This window comes from Miscanthus floridulus, chromosome 5, assembly GCF_019320115.1.
Source record: "Miscanthus floridulus cultivar M001 chromosome 5, ASM1932011v1, whole genome shotgun sequence".
NCBI lineage: Eukaryota > Viridiplantae > Streptophyta > Magnoliopsida > Poales > Poaceae > Miscanthus > Miscanthus floridulus.
The window spans coordinates 1,229,399-1,253,473 of NC_089584.1; the positions used below are offsets into that span (position 1 = coordinate 1,229,399).

General features: G+C 42.4%; 1 protein-coding gene across 1 annotated transcript; it reads right to left on the minus strand.

Annotated features, from left to right (window-relative positions):
• Positions 1-155: 155 nt before the first annotated feature.
• LOC136553241 (uncharacterized) lies at positions 156-23,148 on the minus strand. The gene is made up of 17 exons (XM_066544620.1): positions 22,917-23,148; positions 22,485-22,574; positions 22,284-22,395; positions 21,143-21,170; positions 20,923-21,021; positions 20,441-20,510; positions 20,328-20,362; positions 20,162-20,236; positions 19,988-20,083; positions 3,577-3,640; positions 3,416-3,469; positions 3,202-3,287; positions 2,701-2,761; positions 2,552-2,616; positions 2,072-2,177; positions 862-950; positions 156-710 (listed from the first exon to the last, which is right to left on the minus strand). The coding sequence occupies exons 1-17, from the start codon at positions 22,980-22,982 to the stop codon at positions 548-550; spliced, it is 1,359 nt and encodes a 452-aa protein (XP_066400717.1). The 5' UTR covers positions 22,983-23,148; the 3' UTR covers positions 156-547.
• Between the last annotated feature and the right edge of the window lie 927 nt (positions 23,149-24,075).

The window sequence follows — 24,075 nt, forward strand, 5'->3', positions numbered from 1 at the left end:
ATACATAGAAAAACTATATACCTATAAAAGCCAAAACGACTTTTAATTTGGAATGATGCCTTGCCTGTGTGTGTACACGCAAAAAATATATAATCATAAAGATGGATTCATGTGAACGAATCTCATCATTGTGTCCATACTCATGTGACCACCAGCAATTCAAAAACATGAATGTACTTCACGACAGATATGTCGCTGGACCAGCTTTATTTGCTGTTACGTTCCAGATGATGATGCCCGTGTCTTTCCAGTAGTCCAGTTCACTGAAACTGAATGCCCAATTATTTCAGCCATCGGGCGTTAGTTTCCCTGAGAATAAGCCCTATAATTTCAGTTCGGAATTGCTCACGGTTGCAAAGATCTTATAACGCATGGCCCACAACAAATATTTGGTTTTGAATTTTAAATAATACTCAAACCAATACAAAACATATAATTAGGGGTGGGGGTGGGGGGGTGCAAAACTAGAGCTCTACTCTCAACGGCAAACACGCATGCATTCTCATCTCAACACCGCTTTCAACAAAACAAACTCCCAACTGCATGCCTACTCAACTTCTTTGATGATTCTTCGCTTCCTGAAGGGCTGCACAGCCATGCTCCCCGGAGCGCTGTGCTTTCGCCTTCTTTCCTCTTTGCGGCTTTCAGCTTCGATCATCGTGCGCCGTAGGTAGGCTGCCTTGTAGATTGGCTTCGGCAGGTGTCTGTGCCTGTAATAATTAACAGCAAAGCCATGCATGATGGAACTTTTTATTTAGCAAACTGACAGTAAGAGACGCTGGCTCATCAACTACTTGTGATTACATAATAAAAAAAAAGGTATGACTTCCCCATGCATGCCGGGAGGCAAAACTAGCTTACCTTACAATCCGCTTGACTTCTGGGAGGTGCTTGTACCGCTCCTTCAAAGCATCCTGGTACTCTTGCTTTTTACGCTCCCGTGGAAGAAGCTGCACGAGAGATTTGTTCAGTCACATACAAGAACTCAACAGCAAAGCATTCATAAACTCTTCCATTAATGGTCAGGAGTACAACTGATGACAATTACTGCCTACAAACTAACAACAAAATCCTAAGGCATCAATGATAAGTAGTACAGTCATTTTCCAAGATACGTATCCATAAGTTAATGACAGAGACACAAAACGAATACGGGAACAATAAGTGCAACCATTCACAACAATAACACATGTTCCCCTCATCAGTTTACACGGATTCAATCATTCAAGTATTAATCCTCAAAAGCTAAACTAAGCATACATGATGCCAAAAAAAAACAGAATTTCTCAGTGAAGTAAAATGAAAAAAAAAAGAGCATTTGCTTTGCCTCCACATACATGTTCCTCGCTAGGTGTTCTTGAAGCAAACTATGACCTCATGCAGACAAGACCAAATACAAACTAGATCCAAGTACCAAAAATGCTAATGCAACCGTTTTCAGGCAAGCAGGATAATCCGGTAATAAATTCAACTGACCAAACAAAGCCAAGCAATGACCAATCATGATCAAAGGAAGCCTGTCGGCCGCCTCATTGTCTAAGCCCACTTAGCTGCTAGTTCACTGTCTACTTATGACTCTTGGCATTAATGGTATAGGAAAACAACTATACAATGGGTGAAATGGTCTGTACAAAGAATTTGCTTTTGATTTTTTTCTCCTTTCCTTTGGTGTTCTCTTTTCCCTTAGGAGTTTGATTAGCTGATGGGCTGAAAACTATTGCAAGAACTTGGCTGTGCGCGGTTGGAAAGGCAGAACTTTTTTTTCCAAAAAGATGGTCTGTACAATCCAGCCCGCTTGCATCCCTTAATGGATATGAAAAATACATATTAAAGACCATCTATAGTAATAATCCAGGTGCTCCGCGAAGTAAATTAGGGCATACAAAGTTGGCAATTGCAATACTGCCAAGTCATGGAGCATCCACTGATCTACAGTGAGAAGACAGATGCCTGTGTACTTGTCCAAAAAAGCTACCACCTGAATTCAGCATGACTCTGAACACCAGCAGGCAACAAGCATGCCAAAACAGAACAGCAACTTGAAAACACTGAGTGGTATTGAAAAACTTACAACTCCAAGTTGTTCCGAAGCTTTGGACTTCCATAGCCGAAGATTTGTATCATCACTGCCAGAGACTAGATAGGTCCCGTCGTAGGTGTACTTCACACAAAACACCCTTCAAAGTAATATGGTAAATTGATTATAATCTTACAATAATGTTTGTGGTAAATAGCAGGAAATTATCTTTCAGAAAAAAGATGCATAAAACGAAATCTGAACTCATTCATACCAAACTACTTCCTGAAACTATCTAGAAAACAAAACTCAGTTATAGAATGCTCCATGCCCCACTTGGAGATCTATATCAACATAGATGGACCTCCCACTAAACAATCCACTCAGTTTAACAGCATAGAGATTTTGAGGGTTAATGCAAGTGGAGTTAAGCATAAGGTACCCAGTCTGGACTTTGGTCTAAAAATGAGGACACCAACAGTAACTAGAAACAAAAGGTGGCGACTGACAAATATTGTAGTAATAAAGAAGAACCTTTGCATCCTCTTGGTGTGGTAAATCTCTCTGCTGTGATCTCCAAGATAATTAAAAATCCTTACCTGCAAAAAGTATTATATATACATCACTGAATAAAAATAACAAAGAGTATGAACTCATTGTAAGTTCTTTAGGAGTAGACATACTGTTCTATCATAGGAACCAGTAACAAATTCACGCCCTGTTGGAGAGTAGTCAATATCCATCCTGAAAACCCAAATTCATGTAAGATGACCAGCAAATTAGAAGAAACTAAACGTGTACCCTACCGATGTCATAAGTACAGATCAACTACATGAAATGATATCTTCTGTACATATGAGTTAATGCAACTTCAAAAGGTTATTTAAGTCATGTTTGATCTATAATCAACTGTACGACAATGGAGCAACCCCACCACTGAATTAAGTGACAAATCCAGTTTCTATTTTCTCTTTGTACCCTATGATTTTTTCCAATGTTCTTCAAATTGATAAGAGATATATGCCAGCAAGGGAAATATCAATATAGGTTCTTCTAACTTTCCTCAATATTCATATGCTCTTCATATTGATAAGAAATATATACTAGTCAGGATAATAAATCTTTACAGCCACACCTACTAAATAAATAGCACAAAAGGTAATTTTGCAGAAAAATACACTTACACTGCTGAAACATGGCCTTTGTGAACAATTTTGGCTTCGTCCAGCCTTCTAGCATCAAACGAATAACAGTTTGTGTCTTCATTTGCCTAGTGACAAAAGGGAACACAACATCAGTTCCTAAATGCTGGAGTTGCAGACTTAACAAATATTTATAATATGATAGTCAGAATTATGTGACAGCTCAAGTAAATATAAAAATAAATTTGAATCTTACAGCAGTGAAGTTCATGGGCTCTCTAGGGTTCCAGCATACTGAATTGCACCTTGTCTGCATAATCAAAGCATACATCACTGTGTACAATTCAGTAGGTACAAAAATAGAAGCTAGAAGAAAATGTACATTTATCAGGATTCCAAAGATGAGAATCAACTGACCTTCATTATTAGCTTTCTAGCTGGAGATGACATGCGCAGGTCGTAGAGTGTTAGACTCCGATCACTGGAAATATGAGACCACAAAAGTTAGCAATGCTTAGAGCATTCTCTTCATTGAGATGTTACATATGTCCTGTCCTGATCTCCAGGATTGACATAAAAAATATTTTTAAGCATTAACAATGCTTAGAGCATTCTCATTGAGATGTTACATATGTCCTGATATTCAGTATTAACATACAAAATATTGTTAAGCAATTTTATAGTGACCACAGCCAAACCAACAATTTGTGAGGTGACTGACAGAGTGAAGACAGTTTAGAACTCATGTGCTTCCACCGGTTTGCAAATACTTCATTTGACACTTTGGACAAGGTTTGAGTCAAAACTTTAAAACTTTGATTACAAATAAAAAAAAGGGTGTACCCAGTGCAGAGAGCTCCCACTCTGTGCGGGGTCTGGGGAAAGGTGTTAGTGGCAAGCCTTATGTAACACCTCGGGTGTTAGCCTTGCATAACTTGACTTGCATAACATGAGCATGAGCATCAAGCATTCATAAATCATCATTTACAATTGAAACATTTGATCGAAACATATGAAACATTGCTTGTTATCTCGTGTTTCTTGGAACCTATGCATATGATCTTGTACAAATGAATGCAAGTGGGTAATGCTAGTCACTAAAACACCTTAGCTACACTTAGGTTAATAAAAGGAACCTTGTTCATGAAGGCCACATCTCATGATCAAGCATTTAAGTGATATTTCATGTGTTGACCTGGATAGCTCTATGAGTGACCACTGCATAAAATGATAGGATGATCTTGCAAATTGCTCAAACATGCTTAGGATATCATTAGGAACAACTTTGGTATTTAGTGCTAGGGCTAGTTTGGTCATTAAGCCATGCTTTGATGTGTTTCCTCTTTTAAAAGTGACATGTTTGACCAATTTGGAACTAGGTGTTAGGGACCTTGCATGGAGGAGTTCACTAAAGCAAAGTTGTAGTGTTTGACATAAGGAACAACTTTTATTTTTGGGTCATGGACTGATTTAGCTTCTAACATGCTTGAATGGGTCCCACAAAAACCAGCAAAACCAAGCTTTCATTACTTAACGAATTTTTCTAAGTCCTTTTTACAATGGCAGTTGACAGGCTCAACTTTGGATTGATTTTTCTCCCTATCTGTTGCGAATTAGAAGAAGGTTTCTTAAGAGATATTGTAAATGGTACATAGGACTACAAAATCTATTCAGGATGTTTGCACGAAGGAGCCACGGATTAGCTGATAAATCAAATTGAAAACGCGCTGTCAGGCTTTGCTCGGGCGACTGACGAACTGAACCGCTCGTTCTTCAGTGGCCGACCGGAGCAGAGTCCGCGCGCCGCGTGGACGTCATGGCTGGCCGCGCGTCGCCGGCGCTCTGCCCAGCGCGGCCAAGGCAGGCAGACGCGCGCCTTCAAGTCCCCAGCGCCCGCCCGCATTCAGCCGCGCTCCATTTTCACTTCGCCTCGGTCTCCTTCGCCGTCTCGCAGCGCCAGCAGCAGCCGCCGAGCGCCCGCAGCTCCGCCGTCGCCATAGCCACGCAAGCTCGCGCCTAGCCATCCATTCTTCACCGAAGCAGCACAACTAGCTCCCCAGCGACTCACTGCCTCCTCCCGTACCCGCTGACCGCGTTCGGTAAGCGCCAACGCCATGCTAGTGCTCGCCGGAGTTCCGCCGTGAGCCCCGTCGTCGTGGCCACGCCGCCACAGACCTCCTCCCGCTCCGTTAGCTAGCGCGCTAGGTCCCCCAGCATTCATAGATGCTTGTCCACGCGTTGATTTGAACCACCGTAGCCCACGCCGGCGTACCACCGTGGTCCAGCCCCGCCGTTCCGCCATGGCCGCCGCCGTCAGCTCTAGGGTCGGCAATAGGTCCGGCCATGTGGCTCAGTAGGTTCGCCAGGTCATGTAGGTCATACCATGATGACCTCACCGCCGGCGAAGCTCGCCGTCGATGAGCCGCAGCCGCGCAGTGCCCAGCAGCGCCGCTGCTCTGCTCCGAGTCAATGACATGTGGGGTCCCCTGACCACCGGGTCCCACCGGTCAGCGACAGCAGTATTGTAGGATAGCTCATTTGATTCCAGTTTTTGATTTGTTTTGTGAATTTTGTATCTTCAGTTTGGTAGCTCCTAAAATTGTGAAATAAATATGATTGTGTTGCTTAGGAAGTGTAGTATTTAAGAAAAATATGTTCTTGATGTCAACAGTAGAAATTTCTGGAGATTTAAATAGGGATTTCAAATGTGCTTTTGAATGCATTCAAATTTGTTTATTTTATATCTAGAGTTCCTGTGCTCCAAAAATTATGAAATTTTTGTGGTAAGCTAGTCTTAGCATATGTGAACTCTGGTAAAAATTTGAGGACCAGTGCATGTGTAGAATTATAGTTATAGATTTTTCTTTTATGGCTAGTTAATCCTTGCATGAATTTTTATAAATTATTTATGAGTCCAAAATTCATGAAATTTGTTGGAGGTAATACTAGTACCATATGGATGTTAAGAAAAATAGAAAATCTGTTGCTTGACACTTTTCAATAGGATTTTCCATTTATGCTATTTCAAGCCTTGCTGCCTTATCATTTTTATATAGAATGTTCTACTTAGTAAAATGACATGAAATTTTTATGGTAGTCCTTTGATAGCATTAGTGAGGCACTGTAAATTTTTGAGAATTTATGAAGTACATCTGATATATGTTTATTATTTAACCTAGATATCTAAATAAAATAATAAAGGCATTTAAATAAATAGTTTGGACTTCACCATTACATCATCTTAACTGTATTTGGTATGCTTAAACTGGTGGTAGAGTATAGGTTGTCAAATTTTGAATGATTACATGAAGTAGAAGTATTATTACTTTACATTGCATGTTAAATAGTTTCCAGACTGATTCTAGAGTGTGATGAGTTGCATGTTGAAACTGATGTAGACTGTAAAAATGGTTAATAACAAAGTTGTAGAGAATTTGATAAGCTTTCCAGAAAGTCCAGGATCACTGATTTTGGATTTGTAGAACTCCAGTTATGAGCGAAGCAAGTAGCTACTCTTTGTGGCATAGTCGATGCATTGTAGAAGTAGTCAAGTAATAATCGAAAAGAGATATGCACCTACTCAAACAACGCGATGCACTTGTTAACATATATGCATTCGTAATACTTATACCATACTCATACATCTAGGATCGGAGGAAGGGATCATGTTGCTGGAATTCGAAGAAGCAGAGGAAGGGAACCCGCAGGAGGATCCGCAAGCCGCAGCTCCCGAAGGCGTGGGGCAGAACCCTGAAGAGCTTCCGGAGTGTCCTGACCACCGCCCTACTTCCTTTCAGCGAGGCAAGCCCCGGAGCATTATAAGTCTCCCAGTAATTTACAAATGTTTACTTACGTATTTATGATTGATGCATTAGGTTATAAGAGTTGAATAAAACCACTTGATGCATGTACATTCCTTGTCCAGATATTAACCCTTTAACTGGTATAGGTCCAGGATCGAATATATGCTTAGCCATGCTTAGACCGGTAGAAGTCGGGTGATGTCCTGTCACCTGCGAGATATAGGTGGATACCGGAGCACGGTTGGCTATATCTGCTATCGTGGAACAGAATCATGTGGTAAAAATAAATTGAGACCGGACGGGAAGTCGATAGAGAAGCAACAAGACATGGAGGTCTTGGGTGTGGATTTATCCCCGTCTGTGTCGATTAAGGACCGTACCGTTGTTGGCGCTTCTGACAAGATTGAACGCATGCCTCTCACTTAGCTGGCCGGATAACTCGTTCCAACCGCGAAGCCGAGTAATTCAACTCAGGCCGGGAACCGTTCTGTTGTGCGCTCCTTCCGGGGAACGATCAGACTGAGCCCAAGGGCAGGCTTGGCCTGAGCATCCTGGCATCTGGTGTTCCAGATTGTGCGGCGCGGTACGGACCCGCGAAATGTGTACCTAAGTTGTACCAAAGGTGACCTAAGACTATCGTGGCTGATAGATCTGGGTTTGTGTTAGGAATAAATTCCCAGCTGGTTGAAATCGATTCGAATCGCCGTCTCTCCCGGATAGTGAGAAACTTGGCTAGTCCCAACATCGTAGCAACTATATTATGAAACATGATGGTTCAAATGAATATGGAATTACAATACCTGCTATGGTTACTATTGTATGCTTCTAAATGATATACCACATGTTTGACACAGGATAGTTGCTAATCTAGAAATGGATAGTCATAATTAACTTGATAAAGGAACCATAATGGTACAACGGGTAAATTGCCTTTTACGCAAAATGTTGTCAAGTTACGTCCACTTATACAGCCTTACATAATCCTTGGAGTCATTTTATTTCTGGTTCATGACGGGTAAGTCTAACTGAGTACCTTCTCGTACTCAGGGTTTATTTTCCCATTGTTGCAGATGGCACTGTGTATCATGGGTATTGCAAGAGTTGCTTCTATCCCGCCGTGGATGAGGAGTAAGCCTTGGGCAGGCTTCTGTAGTAATTCCTATCTTTGCTTTTGTGGACCGTGATCTAGCTTGGCACTGTATCAAACTATGTTGGAAAACTTTATCTTAAACTTATTTGCTTCCGCTTTGTTTATCAAACTTGGTTTGTAATAACTTTTATTCGTACTCTGATGATGAAAAGTATCTGTGAACTTTATGTAATATGAGGCATGTATGTTGAATCATGTACGATCTTGGTTGTTGTAAATCGTTTATCGAGACCCGTCGTGGTACTCGACGGACTACCGGGTTTATATGGATTCAAGTATGATAGTGCGACCGCTTGCGGATTGCCATTGTACTTGTATTCTTATAAATTGGTCGGTTCTGCGACAGCTGGTATCAGAGCAGGGTTCAACGTTAATTGTCACAAGTGTATTTAAAACAAAAGTTTTTGTTTTCTAAAAACCCTTTTCTAGCAACTAATAGTTATATAATAGGTATTTGAAATCTAAAGTGTGCCAATGATCACTTTTCTTATGCCCAAAGTAAGAACTATTAGGTGGCTATTTAAGTACTAACATGGGGGTTTTTGCTTCGTCGTCCATACGGCGTGCTATAGTATGAATGCCATTCACTTGAGTGGTAATGTATGGATCAAATGCCTCTACGCCAAGGTAAGATGAGTGTATGACCGCAAGATGTGAGCGTGCGGTCGGGAAGAGTTAGCCTTGGTACGGCTATGTATGCATGCTTGCATGTGTATATGGTACGTATTTAATTGTGGGTTTAAATTATTGTTGGGTAGATTGATACAGAAGTATATGTATGGGGATACATATATGAAAGTATTTACAATTACATTCTGCATATTTCGTTATGGGTTTAGGGCTGAAATGAAATTTTATGCAGGTACACTAACAACGAAACGTGTAGCTCGACTAGTTACGATATATATGAGAGAACGTATGTATGCCACCGTGTCTACCGTTAGAAACAAATTTTTCCTAAGTTTGTGAGGACGTACGGAACGAGCATGCATCATGTTAAATTACCATACACATAACTACATTGTTCCTCCCTTTATAAAATTCTTACTCGGTTATGTAACTCTTATCCATTATGGCATTGTCTCACAAAAGGGTACATGTTGATGGTGCAGATGGCACGCACTAAGCAGACTGCTCGCAAGTCCACCGGAGGCAGAGCTCCTAGCCGTCAGCTTGCTCCACGTACCCGTCAACGTCACACGTTCCTTGGAGAGTTTGGGATGCCTACACTCTTGTGGAGAGTGCTCAGCTATGTAGGCTATCCTGATGGAATGGAACCCCGCTACTTCTGGGCGAATGAGCGGTTGGGAGAGGGTCTCTTAGTTATTGTGGAGGCCGTTGTTCGTCCCCGAGGTGACAATTCTGAGTGGACAGGTTGGTGTTATGAGTCGACTAGCAGGACTGCTGAAGAAGCAGCTGGCAGGGCAGCCTTTGGGATCCTGAGGGATATCATGGGTCGTTTTCCTCAGGAGCTGGCAGCCGCTTTGGTTGGAGTTTTTCCGAGGGGCAATCCCTCCACTGACTCATGGCAGCAGGCAAGAGGAAGATCTTTGGAGATTGGTGCAGCAGAAGGGCAGAACAGCGATAACCCTTCCATGAGCATCATGTTCGCAATGATGAGAGTGTTAGATGGAGTTGAAGGTAGCCTCAGACGTGTGTCTGGCGCTCTTGGTCATGCCCGCGAGGACCGACGTCAGCTTCAGAGGGAGCACGACGCCGAGATAGAGAGGCTCACTGAAGAAATGACTCGGTTAACTCACCAGCGAAATGCAGCTTGGTCCAGGGAAGATGTCCTGAGGGCTCGACAGTTTGAGCTGGGACAACAGCTGGCCAATGCGGAAGAATACAACGATAATCTGCATGAAGAGGTTCATCTACTGCACAATCAGCTCCACCCTTATGTACCACCTGGAGCCGCAGAAATGGATCTAAAAGGGTACGAGGAAGAAGAAGTGGAGCCTGAAGAAGAAATAGAGCCTGAGGAAGGAGATGATTCTGCATCTGACCTCGATAGTGATCATGATGAGGATTAGATCGCTTAGCATTTAGTGGAAGGACTAATGTACCACCTTTATTTATGTAATGGACCTGTAGTTCGAAGTTGGCATTCGTAACCAGACTATCATGTAATGTTAATCGCATGTTTGGTTGAACGTCAATGCAATTCCAGTACTTTGTCGGTAATCACGCTTTAAAATTGCATGCGTTATGAGCACGATAAGTGGTCAAATTGGCGATGTCATGTTGCGAGAATGAATTATTATGCCTTTGTTTTTATTGTGCTTTTGAGAAAATTTCTCCAGTAATTTCAGTTTGGCATGAGTACCTAATTCATCTGCAATCTCTTGGCATCAATCAATAATCGCTTATTGTTGCAACTTCGCAGATGACGTGCACCCGTGCTGGAGCTGGTGGCAGCCAGGATGGCAACCAGGATGACTTGCCACCCCCACCGCCACCGTCTGCTCAGGAATTCTTTACCCAGTTCCTAGGGAGCCAAAGGACAATGGAGGAAGCTTTGCGCCTCATCGCGCAAAACACTGCTCGTGGCCATCCACAGCAACCAGGGGCCGAACCAAATCAGCACAGTTCATTCAAGGAGTTTCTGGACACGAAGCCTCCGATCTTCAAGGTGGCTAAGGAACCACTGCAGGCCGATGAGTGGCTAAATACCATCGAGCAGAAATTTCGTCTGCTAAGGGTCACAGAGCACCTGAAAGCAGAATATGCTTCTCATCAATTGCAAGGACCAGCAGAAATCTGGTGGACACACTTCCTGTCGTCTCTGCCTGCTAATGCGAGAGTGACCTGGGATCAGTTCAAGTTGGCTTTTAGGAGACACCATATTCCCCCGGGCTTGATGCGCATGAAAGCAGCCGAATTTATGAGGCTCACTCAGGGAACAAAGTCACTCACAGAATACATGCACGCATTCAACAACTTGTCAAGATATGCTCCAAGTTTCGTGGATACGGAAGAGAAAAAGATTGAGAGTATCAAGCGAGGTCTGGGTACCAAATTAATAAAGACTATGGCAAATTCTCGATGTGCCACGTACAATGAGTTTATTAGTGATGCCTTGACCCAAGAAAACCACAACAACCTGCATGCAGTTGCTAAAGGTCGCAAGAGGGCATATGAGGTCGGTGCATCCGGATCTTTCCAGTCAAAAGCGCCTATCGCAGCTAGGCCACAATTCCGTCCACCTGCACCCAAGTTCAGGCCTCCACCACCAAAAGCTCAGAATAACAGGCCACAGAAACCGTTTCGTAAGGCGTTCACTATTGCCTTACCAAAAGGAAATGGCAATCAGGACAGCTTCACCGGATTTAGATATAATCAACCTTGTTTCAACTGCAACCAACTGGGTCATTGGTCCAAGGAGTGCCCCCACCCCAAGAGGAATAGCAACTCAAATCAGAACAATCAGAGGCAGGTGAATGCAGGGCACGTCAGGGACAAGTGCATTATACCGCTGTGGAGGAAGTGCCCGCCGGAGAAGTTGTCACGGCTGGTATGTTTCTCGTCAACAAGCATTCCGCAGTTGTTTTATTTGACTCGGGAGCTTCTCATTCATTTATGAGTCAAGCATTTGCATCTAGATATGATCAAGAAATTATAGAAGTAAGTAAAGGGGGTTTTAACATAAGTTCAACAGGGGGTACTGTTACTACCAAAAAGATAGTCAAAAATGTACTCATCTTGATACAAGGGAGAGAGTACACAACAGATTTGATAATATTGCCGGGGTTGTCGATAAGTGTAATCTTAGGCATGAATTAGATGAAGGATCATGGTGTTCTTATTGACACTAGCACCCGCACTATTATGTTGAGAGAACCCACGGGAGGGAATGCTTTTCTAGTCCCACTCTCCCGCGATTTCGAACCCCAACATTTAGCCTGTGCTATCCAAGCCACCACCATATGTGATATTCCAGTGGTTTGTGAGTTTCCGGATGTATTTCCAGAGAAATTACCAGGTCTACCACCGGATAGAGACGTGGAATTTAAGATTGAATTAGTGCCAGGTACCGCACCCATATCCAGAAGGCCCTATAGAATGCCACCCAATGAGTTAGCAGAACTTAAAGTTCAATTGCAAGATCTATTGGACAAAGGTCTTATCCAACCTAGCTCATCTCCGTGGGGATGCCCAGCATTGTTTGTGAAAAAGAAGGATAAGTCACTGAGAATGTGTGTAGATTACAGACCACTCAATGATGTGACCATCAAGAACAAATATCCATTGCCCCGCATTGACATCTTGTTCGATCAGCTAGCGAAGGCAAAGGTATTCTCCAAAATTGACTTGAGATCAGGGTACCATCAGATAAAGATCAGACCAGAGGATATACCTAAAACCGCTTTCTCTACTAGGTACGGCTTATACGAGTATTTGGTTATGTCTTTCGGACTAACAAATGCCCCAGCCTATTTCATGTACCTAATGAACTCGGTATTCATGCCCGAACTTGATAAGTTCGTGGTCGTGTTTATCGATGACATATTGATTTATTCAGAAAATGAGTCAGATCATGAAGAACATCTGAGGATTGTCCTATCCAGATTGAAGGAGCATAAGCTATATGCCAAGTTTAGCAAATGTGAATTTTGGATGAGCAAAGTACCTTTCTTAGGTCACATTTTATCAAGAGATGAAATCTCAGTAGACCCATCAAAAGTACAAGAGGTCATGGATTGAAAAGCCCCAACTTCGGTCCATGAAGTTCGGAGTTTCCTGGGGTTAGCAGGATACTATCGTCGGTTTATTCCAGATTTCTCAAAAATAGCTAAGCCTATGACCAGACTATTTCAGAAAGATGAGAAATACAAATGGACACCAGAATGTGAAACCGCTTTTCACACCCTCAGAACTTTGTTGACTACAGCACCTGTGCTAGCACAACCAGACATTGAAAAGCCTTTTGATGTATTTTGTGATGCCTCAAGAATAGGTTTGGGATGTGTGCTTATGCAAGAAGGGAGAGTAATTGCATATGCCTCTCGGCAATTGAGAAAACATAAAGTCAACTATCCTACACATGATTTGGAACTGGCAGCCGTTGTCCATGCATTAAAGATATGAAGACATTACTTGTTGGGCAATGTATGTCATATCTATACTGACCACAAAAGCCTCAAGTATATCTTTACCCAGCCAGAACTGAACATGAGACAACGTAGATGGTTGGAATTGATTAAGGATTACAATTTGGAAGTGCATTACCATCCGGGTAAAGCAAATGTAGTAGCTGATGCACTTAGTCGGAAGTCCCATTGCAACACTATGGAAGCACTATTGGAAGATGGATTCAACTTGCTACATCCTGCTGTACTGCACAATATCACGATCAGTTGTTCGCTTGAGGGCAAAATCATAGAGCTACAGCAGACAGATGTAGGAATAAGTCACATCAAGATAAAAAAGCAAGAGCAAGAAACCAAACATTTTAGATTGGACGAAAAAGGTGTATTATGGTTTGAGGACCGGCTAGTGGTGCCAAAAGACCGTGAGCTAAGGAATCAAATTTTCGAGGAAGCTCACTCGTCCAAATTGTCTATCCACCCGGGTAGCAGTAAAATGTATCAAGATCTAAGAACTCGTTTTTGGTGGACTAAGATGAAGAAAGAGATCGCAGCCTATGTTGCTAGGTGTGATAACTGTAGTAGAGTGAAAGCCGTCCATATGAAAACTGCTGGATTACTTCAGCCACTGCCTATTCCAGGATGAAAATGGGAGGAAATCAGTATGGACTTTATTACAGGCCTTCCAACAACGCCACAAGGTCATGATTCAATCTGGGTCATTGTTGATCGTCTCACCAAGTCAGCACACTTTATACCCGTGAATACACGGTATATAGTTGGGAAGTACGCTGAGATATATGTGTCCCAGATCGTGAGATTGCATGGAGTACCCAGGACCATAATCTCGGATAGAGGACCACAGTTCATAACTCGTTTCTGGGAACACTTACACCAAGCTTTGGGAACCAAGCTAATCAGAAGTTCAGCTTATCATCCGCAAACTTCAGGACAGACAGAGAGAGTAAACCAAATCCTAGAAGATTTACTTAGAGCTTGTGTTATATCTTCAAAAGGTTCATGGGAGAAATGGTTACCTTTAGCTGAATTCTCCTATAACAACAGTTATCAAGCGAGTATCAAAATGGCTCTATTTGAAGCCTTGTATGGCAGAAAGTGCAGAACTCCATTGAATTGGATTGAACCCGGTGAAAGGAGATACTTTGGTATTGATTTTGTCAATAAAGCCGAAGAACAAGTACGTATCATCCAACAACACATGAAGGCAGCTCAATCAAGACAGAAGAGTTATGCCGACAGGAGAAGAAGACCACTGACTTTTGAAGTAGGTGACTATGTGTACTTGAGAGTATCACCCATGAAAGGTGTGAAAAGATTTGGGATGAAAAAAAAGCTTTCACCAAGATATGTAGGGCCATACAAAATTTTGGAACGAAAAGGAAATGTTGCATATAAGCTACAACTACCACCAGAGATGAGTGCAATCTTTGATGTGTTCCATGTTTCTCAGCTAAAGAAATGTCTTCGAGTACCGGAAGAAGCGATTGCACCCACCCACGTGCAGCTTCAATCGGATTTGACCTATGAAGAAAAGCCAATTCAAGTAGTAGAAGAGATGGAGAGAGTGACAAGGAGTAAGATTATTAAGTTTTATAAGGTGGTGTGAAACAATCATAGTGAACAAGATGCTACGTGGGAAAGAGAAGATTATCTACGAGAAGTTTATCCCGCCTTTTTCCAAGAATGGTAGGTCTTGCAAATCTCGGGATGAGATTTTTATAACGGGGAGGGGCTGTAACACATCGGGTGTTAGCCTTGCATAACTTGACTTGCATAACATGAGCATGAGCATCAAGCATTCATAAATCATCATTTACAATTGAAACATTTGATCGAAACATATGAAACATTGCTTGTTATCTCGTGTTTCTTGGAACCTATGCATATGATCTTGTACAAATGAATGCAAGTGGGTAATGCTAGTCACTAAAACACCTTAGCTACACTTAGGTTAACAAAAGGAACCTTGTTCATGAAGGCCACATCTCATGATCAAGCATTTAAGTGATATTTCATGTGTTGACCTGGATAGCTCTATGAGTGACCACTGCATAAAATGATAGGATGATCTTGCAAATTGCTCAAACATGCTTAGGATATCATTAGGAACAACTTTGGTATTTAGTGCTAGGGCTAGTTTGGTCATTAAGCCATGCTTTGATGTGTTTCCTCTTTTAAAAGTGATATGTTTGACCAATTTGGAACTAGGTGTTAGGGACCTTGCATGGAGGAGTTCACTAAAGCAAAGTTGTAGTGTTTGACATAAGGAACAACTTTTATTTTTGGGTCATGGACTGATTTAGCTTCTAACATACTTGAATGGGTCCCACAAAAACCAGCAAAACCAAGCTTTCATTACTTAACGAATTTTTCTAAGTCCTTTTTACAATGGCAGTTGACAGGCTCAACTTTGGATTGATTTTTCTCCCTATCTGTTGCGAATTAGAAGAAGGTTTCTTAAGAGATATTGTAAATGGTACATAGGTCTACAAAATCTATTCAGAATGTTTGCACGAATGAGCCACGGATTAGCTGATAAATCAAATTGAAAACGCGCTGTCAGGCTCTGCTCGGGCGACTGACGAACTGAACCGCTCGTTCTTCAGTGGCCGACCGGAGCAGAGTCCGCGCGCCGCGTGGACGTCACGGCTGGCCACGCGTCGCCGGCGCTCTGCCCAGCGCGGCCAAGGCAGGCAGACGCGCGCCTTCAAGTCCCCAGCGCCCGCCCGCATTCAGCCGCGCTCCATTTTCACTTCGCCTCGGTCTCCTTCGCCGTCTCGCAGCGCCAGCAGCAGCCGCCGAGCGCCCGCAGCTCCGCCGTCGCCATAGCCACGCAAGCTCGCGCCTAGCCATCCATTCTTCACCGAAGCAGCACAACTAGCTCCCCAGCGACTCACTGCCTCCTCCCGTACCCGCTGACCGCGTTCGGTAAGCGCCAACGCCATGCTAGTGCTCGCCGGAGTTCCGCCGTGAGCCCCGTCGTCGTGGCCACGCCGCCACAGACCTCCTCTCGCTCCGTTAGCTAGCGCGCTAGGTCCCCCAGCGTTCATAGATGCTTGTCCACGCGTTGATTTGAACCACCGTAGCCCACGCCGGCGTACCGCCGTGGTCCAGCCCCGCCGTTCCGCCATGGCCGCCGCCGTCAGCTCTAGGGTCGGCAATAGGTCCGGCCATGTGGCTCAGTAGGTTCGCCAGGTCATGTAGGTCATACCATGATGACCTCACCGTCGGCGAAGCTCGCCGTCGACGAGCCGCAGCCGCGCAGTGCCCAGCAGCGTCGCTGCTCTGCTCCGAGTCAATGACATGTGGGGTCCCCTGACCACCGGGTCCCACCGGTCAGCGACAGCAGTATTGTAGGATAGCTCATTTGATTCCAGTTTTTGATTTGTTTTGTGAATTTTGTATCTTCAGTTTGGTAGCTCCTAAAATTGTGAAATAAATATGATTGTGTTGCTTAGGAAGTGTAGTATTTAAGAAAAATATGTTCTTGGTGTCAACAGTAGAAATTTCTGGAGATTTAAATAGGGATTTCAAATGTGCTTTTGAATGCATTCAAATTTGTTTATTTTATATCTAGAGTTCCTGTGCTCCAAAAATTATGAAATTTTTGTGGTAAGCTAGTCTTAGCATATGTGAACTCTGGTAAAAATTTGAGGACCAGTGCATGTGTAGAATTATAGTTATAGATTTTTCTTTTATGGCTAGTTAATCCTTGCATGAATTTTTATAAATTATTTATGAGTCCAAAATTCATGAAATTTGTTGGAGGTAATACTAGTACCATATGGATGTTAAGAAAAATAGAAAATCTGTTGCTTGACACTTTTCAATAGGATTTTTCATTTATGCTATTTCAAGCCTTGCTGCCTTATCATTTTTATATAGAATGTTCTACTTAGTAAAATGACATGAAATTTTTATGGTAGTCCTTTGATAGCATTAGTGAGGCACTGTAAATTTTTGAGAATTTATGAAGTACATCTGATATATGTTTATTATTTAACCTAGATATCTAAATAAAATAATAAAGGCATTTAAATAAATAGTTTGGACTTCACCATTACATCATCTTAACTGTATTTGGTATGCTTAAACTGGTGGTAGAGTCTAGGTTGTCAAATTTTGAATGATTACATGAAGTAGAAGTATTATTACTTTACATTGCATGTTAAATAGTTTCCAGACTGATTTAGAGTGTGATGAGTTGCATGTTGAAACTGATGTAGACTGTAAAAATGGTTAATAACAAAGTTGTAGAGAATTTGATAAGCTTTCCAGAAAGTCCAGGATCACTGATTTTGGATTTGTAGAACTCCAGTTATGAGCGAAGCAAGTAGCTACTCTTTGTGGCATAGTCGATGCATTGTAGAAGTAGTCAAGTAATAATCGAGAAAAGATATGCACCTACTCAAACAACGTGATGCACTTGTTAACATATATGCATTCGTAATACTTATACCATACTCATACATCTAGGATCGGAGGAAGAGATCACGTTGCTGGAATTCGAAGAAGCAGAGGAAGGGAACCCGCAGGAGGATCCGCAAGCCGCAGCTCCCGAAGACGTGGAGCATAACCCTGAAGAGCTTCCGGAGTGTCCTGACCACCGCCCTACTTCCTTTCTGCGAGGCAAGCCCCGGAGCATTATAAGTCTCCCAGTAATTTACAAATGTTTACTTACGTATTTATGATTGATGCATTAGGTTATAAGAGTTGAATGAAACCACTTGATGCATGTACATTCCTTGTCCAGATATTAACCCTTTAACCGGTATAGGTCCAGGATCGAATATATGCTTAGCCATGCTTAGACCGGTAGAAGTCGGGTGATGTCCTGTCACCTGCGAGATATAGGTGGATACCGGAGCACGGTTGGCTATATCTGCTATCGTGGAACAGAATCATGTGGTAAAAATAAATTGAGACCGGACGGGAAGTCGATAGAGAAGCAACAAGACATGGAGGTCTTGGGTGTGGATTTATCCCCGTCTGTGTCGATTAAGGACCGTACCGTTGTTGGCGCTTCTGACAAGATTGAACGCATGCCTCTCACTTAGCTGGCCGGATAACTCGTTCCAACCGCGAAGCCGAGTAATTCAACTCAGGCCGGGAACCATTCTGTTGTGCGCTCCTTCCGGGGAACGATCAGACTGAGCCCAAGGGCAGGCTTGGCCTGAGCATCCTGGCATCTGGTGTTCCAGATTGTGCGGCGCGGTACGGACCCGCGAAATGTGTACCTAAGTTGTACCAAAGGTGACCTAAGACTATCGTGGCTGATAGATCTGGGTTTGTGTTAGGAATAAATTCCCAGCTGGTTGAAATCGATTCGAATCGCCGTCTCTCCCGGATAGTGAGAAACTTGGCTAGTCCCAACATCGTAGCAACTATATTATGAAACATGATGGTTCAAATGAATATGGAATTACAATACCTGCTATGGTTACTATTGTATGCTTCTAAATGATATACCACATGTTTGGCACAGGATAGTTGCTAATCTAGAAATGGATAGTCATAATTAACTTGATAAAGGAATCATAATGGTACAACGGGTAAATTGCCTTTTACGCAAAATGTTGTCAAGTTACGTCCACTTATACAGCCTTGCATAATCCTTGGAGTCATTTTATTTCTGGTTCATGACGGGTAAGTCTAGCTGAGTACCTTCTCGTACTCAGGGTTTATTTTCCCATTGTTGCAGATGGCACTGTGTATCATGGGTATTGCAAGAGTTGCTTCTATCCCGCCGTGGATGAGGAGTAAGCCTTGGGCGGCCGTCTGTAGTAATTCCTATCTTTGCTTTTGTGGACCGTGATCTGGCTTGGCACTGTATCAAACTATGTTGGAAAACTTTATCTTGAACTTATTTGCTTCCGCTTTGTTTATCAAACTTGGTTTGTAATAACTTTTATTCGTACTCTGATGATGAAAAGTATCTGTGAACTTTATGTAATATGTGGCATGTATGTTGAATCCTGTACGATCTTGGTTGTTGTAAATCGTTTATCGAGACCCGTCGTGGTACTCGACGGACTACCGGGTTTATATGGGTTCAAGTATGATAGTGCGACCGCTTGCGGATTGCCATTGTACTTGTATTCTTATAAATTGGTCGGTTCTGCGACACCTTACCCTCGCCTGTGCAATGCGAGGAGACCGCAACTCGAACCCGGGACCTTCCGGTCACAGGCGGTAAGACTCTACCGCTTGCACTAGGCCCGCCCTTGTTTGATTACAAATAACTTATAAAGTATTTAATTCAGAAACCTGGTGATCAAATATGCATAGATTCATCTTGAGAAGTACTATAAAAGAAGCATAAATTTGTTAAGATATTCATTGGTCAAAGCTATTTTTGGTAGACCACATCAGTGTCCAAAAGATCAAGTATTTGAAAACTGGAGGGAGTAGCCAAACTAGCTCGATCATAAATGGGCCATTTGAAAGGTGTCCCAACAAATAAGAAACAAAGATATCTAATCCTCTTGACTCTTGTTGATACCACTAACATAACTGTGAGATGAGGTCAAGTCAACCAGAGTGACTGACCTCTGAAAAAAAAGGGTTTATAAGAAAGGAACTGAGATTTTCTCACAAGGTCCTTCACAACTATGATAACAATGACAACATGAAATGACATCAAGGTTACCAAGAAAGAGAAAAATGTACATTCCATTCAGTTAAGTTATTGTGTGTTGCACTGGGATTAATAAAACCATAGCAAAACAGAAACATATCAAATTTTGCAGATAAAATAGCAAATTTACCTGCCTGATGTAATCAAAATATTACAATCTCCAGGATCAAATCGCACAGAAAGAACCGTATCTTTACCCCACTCAAAGCTATTTATTGGCTCCGACCTGTGCAGATAAAATGAGTGTGGATGCTGGTAACACATAGAAACAAAATTAAAATTGCTAGAAATGAATCATATATACCTGTCAGGATCCCATATATCAACTTGAGCACCAACAGTTGCAAAAAGATTACCATCCCACTGGTGGTCAGCACCCCTAAAAGTTATGAGAACAAAGATTATTATTACAATTTTTGCAGATAAAAATGAGAGGAGCTAAGGTATGACAAAAAAAATGTTGCCCTTACCAGAATGCATGCTTCCAGGTGTAGACTGCTGATGGCTGCAAAATTGGTGAACTGAAAAAAGTCAGAAACAGAATCAGAGTAAAACGAGATAGATGTGTCTATCCAATGCATGCCTGGGAATTATCTCCAGTACGGTCGCTGGTGTCCACCATTTTAAGCATCGGAACTTTCCAGAGCCGAACACTGCGACCAATGAGAGTGTAAGTGTATGGAGTATGGTAATAATACATATAACAGAAATAACAGAACTGCTTTACTTTACACCTCAAAACACTACAGTTTCATAAAATTAACTAAGTTTTAGACAACATATGCATAATCTGTATAAACCCTGGAAGGCAACAGAGTCTAAAGGCATATCTACAAAACCACTCCAAATAGACCATCAGGCGATGCTATAAATATTGGCATCTTTAATATTTATTATTATCCCTAACCTCACCAATCATGCCTACAGTCAGTTCACCTTGGCTGTATGTAAGTGCATCAGATGTGTTACTGCTACATATCGTTTATAGATATAAAGCAACTTGACACATGGAAATCCAGAACGCTGTCTTAAAGACAAAGAAAGTTATATCAACAATTAACTTACGTGCAATCAACGCCACATGATACAAGAAGATCACCATCCGTGGATGTTGTTAAACCTCTTACAGCACCCTGGTGTCCAGGGAACTGGCAAACTGTCTTCCTGTTGTCGTTATTGTAAAAATCACACAAATTCACTTTATATACGACATGGAATATTATGATATAAATCCAAGAACCAATTGAGGAAAAGGAATGAGGTAATCCTCAATAAATAGCAGTACCTCGCAGCAATGTCCCAAAGGCGAATATCTGCGAAGAAAACAGAAAGGTGAATTTTACCATTTATTATCCAAGTTTCAAGTTGATTCACAGATAAAGGTAAAGCATGGATCCACTAAAATAATGAAGATGACAGACCATGTTCAGCACTTAAGGAGTGGTTGAATAAAAATCAGGTTGCAAATTTGCATATAATGGCTACAACAAGCACTACTGAAACTACATGATGTCCTATTTGTAAATATATGACACAAGACTCTTGAGGTACTCAAGAACCTTGACAACCAAACTATAATTTTGGAATAGCGGCGGGGTTGCCTGTCCACTAGATATAAATATAAAAATAAGACATAGCCCACCAATATGGAATTGCTTTTATGTAACTCTGTTGATCACTCGGACCAACATATGATATATTTTTGTGTGTGTGTGGAATTGAACTGACAAGTTACCTACTGTATGTATGTAACCACCTTGTGTTTATTTTTATAAAATCACTGTGGGAAGGCTTGCCATTGACACCCTTCCCCAGACCCCGCACAGAGCGGGAGCTCTCTGCACTGGGTACCGCCCACTGTGGGGAACTCCCCCACAGTCTTTGCCGTTCAAAAAAAAAGTTACCTACTGTATGCTAAACAAGTTCCAGACCCTCTAACTAGCAGTGTCCACAATAGGTGCAGAAGGCAATTAGCTAATTACCATAGACTGCATCCTAGAGGCCATTGTACAGTCTCGTAATAACAAAGTAAAAGCATGCTTAAACAAATGCAGGCAAACGTTGCAGGCTCATATTTTATTTTCTAAGTACATCCAAATAGTGTTTCATTCATGCTAAACATGTCACTGAACCAATACATAATTAGAAGATGAGGACTGGAAGGTTATCTACTTGTCTATGCAGGAGAAGAATGTCAAGAGTTCACTTGAAGCAGCTAGCCAGTTACAAAGATGGAAATGAACTCAGGAATACAATCTCTCATTGGTATCACCAAAAAGGCTGCCACTAAAAGTGACAACACCATAAGTCTCTAGTGTGTACTTGTACGATAAAAGTAATTGATTGATTCGATTCATTCAAGAAGCAAGGAGTATTGTGGGGACACAACCAGCAAGATAAAAGATTTTCGAGAAGTAGGTAAGTACCTCCATCCATTGAACTAGAAAATATTGCTTTCAAATGATTGGGGTTTTTTGCCATGCATGATACCGCATCAATATGCCCATTCATAGCTCCAACAAATGGCTTAGCAAATATCTGCACAAGGAGAGCAGAAGAATTATCATCCCAATATATAGAAAGTAAATAAACAAAACATGAATGCAGGAAAGGAAGAAGTGGCATACCTTCTCTAACTTTGCAGCATTAAGTGCTCGAGTGTATTCAACAGCTTTCTCTTGACTACGAAGCGCTGGATCATAGTTGCGGAATACTTTCTGTAGAGACCAACAGAGTGCCATTGGGAACGTCAGTGGTGGAGGAAAGTGAAATTCTAAGACCAAATGCTTGAAATGTAACGGGACTAATATTTGAAAGACTTCAATTAGTGTGCTGTAAGTGGCATCCAATTATGTACAACATTTGTTTACATCTGATGGCACATGCTGAAGATTTCAAATCATATGGTTATTATGCTGAAACAGCAAACTGACACTCGATCCAGAAACATGATGTATAGAGAATGCGAGGTTCTACCCCTCAATGGAAGTTGCAAGAGGGTATAGCCTAATTGTCCAATTGGTTAAAAAACTAGGAGCATCTTATGAGGGGTCGCCTACCTGCAGGTCCTGGCTGCGCTCGCGCGTGAACTCGTCCGTGGAGCGCGAAATCACCTTCACCCTCATCGCGCCCGCGGGGTCGGCGACGGCGCGAGCCACTTGACGAGAAGATGCCGCCGAGGAGCTAGGGTCTTGCGCCGCTCACCGCCCGCCTCCAAACCCTCGCCGCCCGCCGCCGAGGGGAAGGGGAGCAGAACACAGAGACGAAGGGCTAACCAAAGGCTCAGAGCCAGAGCGCGATCAGGTCGTGGGCTCGTGAGACTGTAATACTACTGGGTCGATCCGAACAGCCCATGAGGCCCATCTGAAGCCCATACCGATGACTCCCCACTCCAGTCCATCATCACAATTACAGAGTTGCCACCGGCAGCACAAGCTGCCGAATTTTTTATTTTTTAGCCTTTTTTTAAAAAAATTGTTCACAAGTATGCTACTGGAGGAAAGATTTTAAAATATGGACCCTTAGCTCAGCGCCATCGTTGCTGGCGCCGAGCTTACACGCCTAGCACCAGCGTCCCTGGCGCTGAGCTCTTGGGCTCGAAACCAACATGACGGTGACATGGCAGGAAGCTCGGCGCCAATCACCCTGACGTCGAGCTCGGCGTCAGGGTGATTGGCGCCGAGCTTGTGTTTTAACCCCGGCCCCAACCTTCCTGCCCGAGCCTTCTTTCTCCTCCCTCGGGTTTTTTCTCTCCCCACTTCGTCCTACCTCACGAATCGGCATATTAGACCTTAGAAACTTTGATTTGATCCGTAGATCTTCGAGAGCAAGGTATCCTCGCTCCCCTCTTAATTTTTTCGCATCGATTCGGTATATATTAGTCGGATTTTTCAACCTAAGAATTGTCATTACTTGGGGTTTCATGTAATTTTTAATATTTGTATTAAACCTAGGTAATCGTAGCGCATGTTGTTATATTTTATGGGTTCATTGTTTTGCATAACATTAAAAACCCTAGGTTTAGGGTTTAATGTTAATTGCTTTCGGTTCTTAGAACGAAATTGGTTGTATTGTAGTTATGGTTCTCATTGGTATTAATTTGTGATGTTTTGATTTTTATTTGTTAAATTACATCCGTTTTGTTAGATGCAAGAGATGTATCGGAGGAGTTTTGGCAAAAACGGGATTGTCGGGTTCATAAACCCGAGGTCCCTTGTG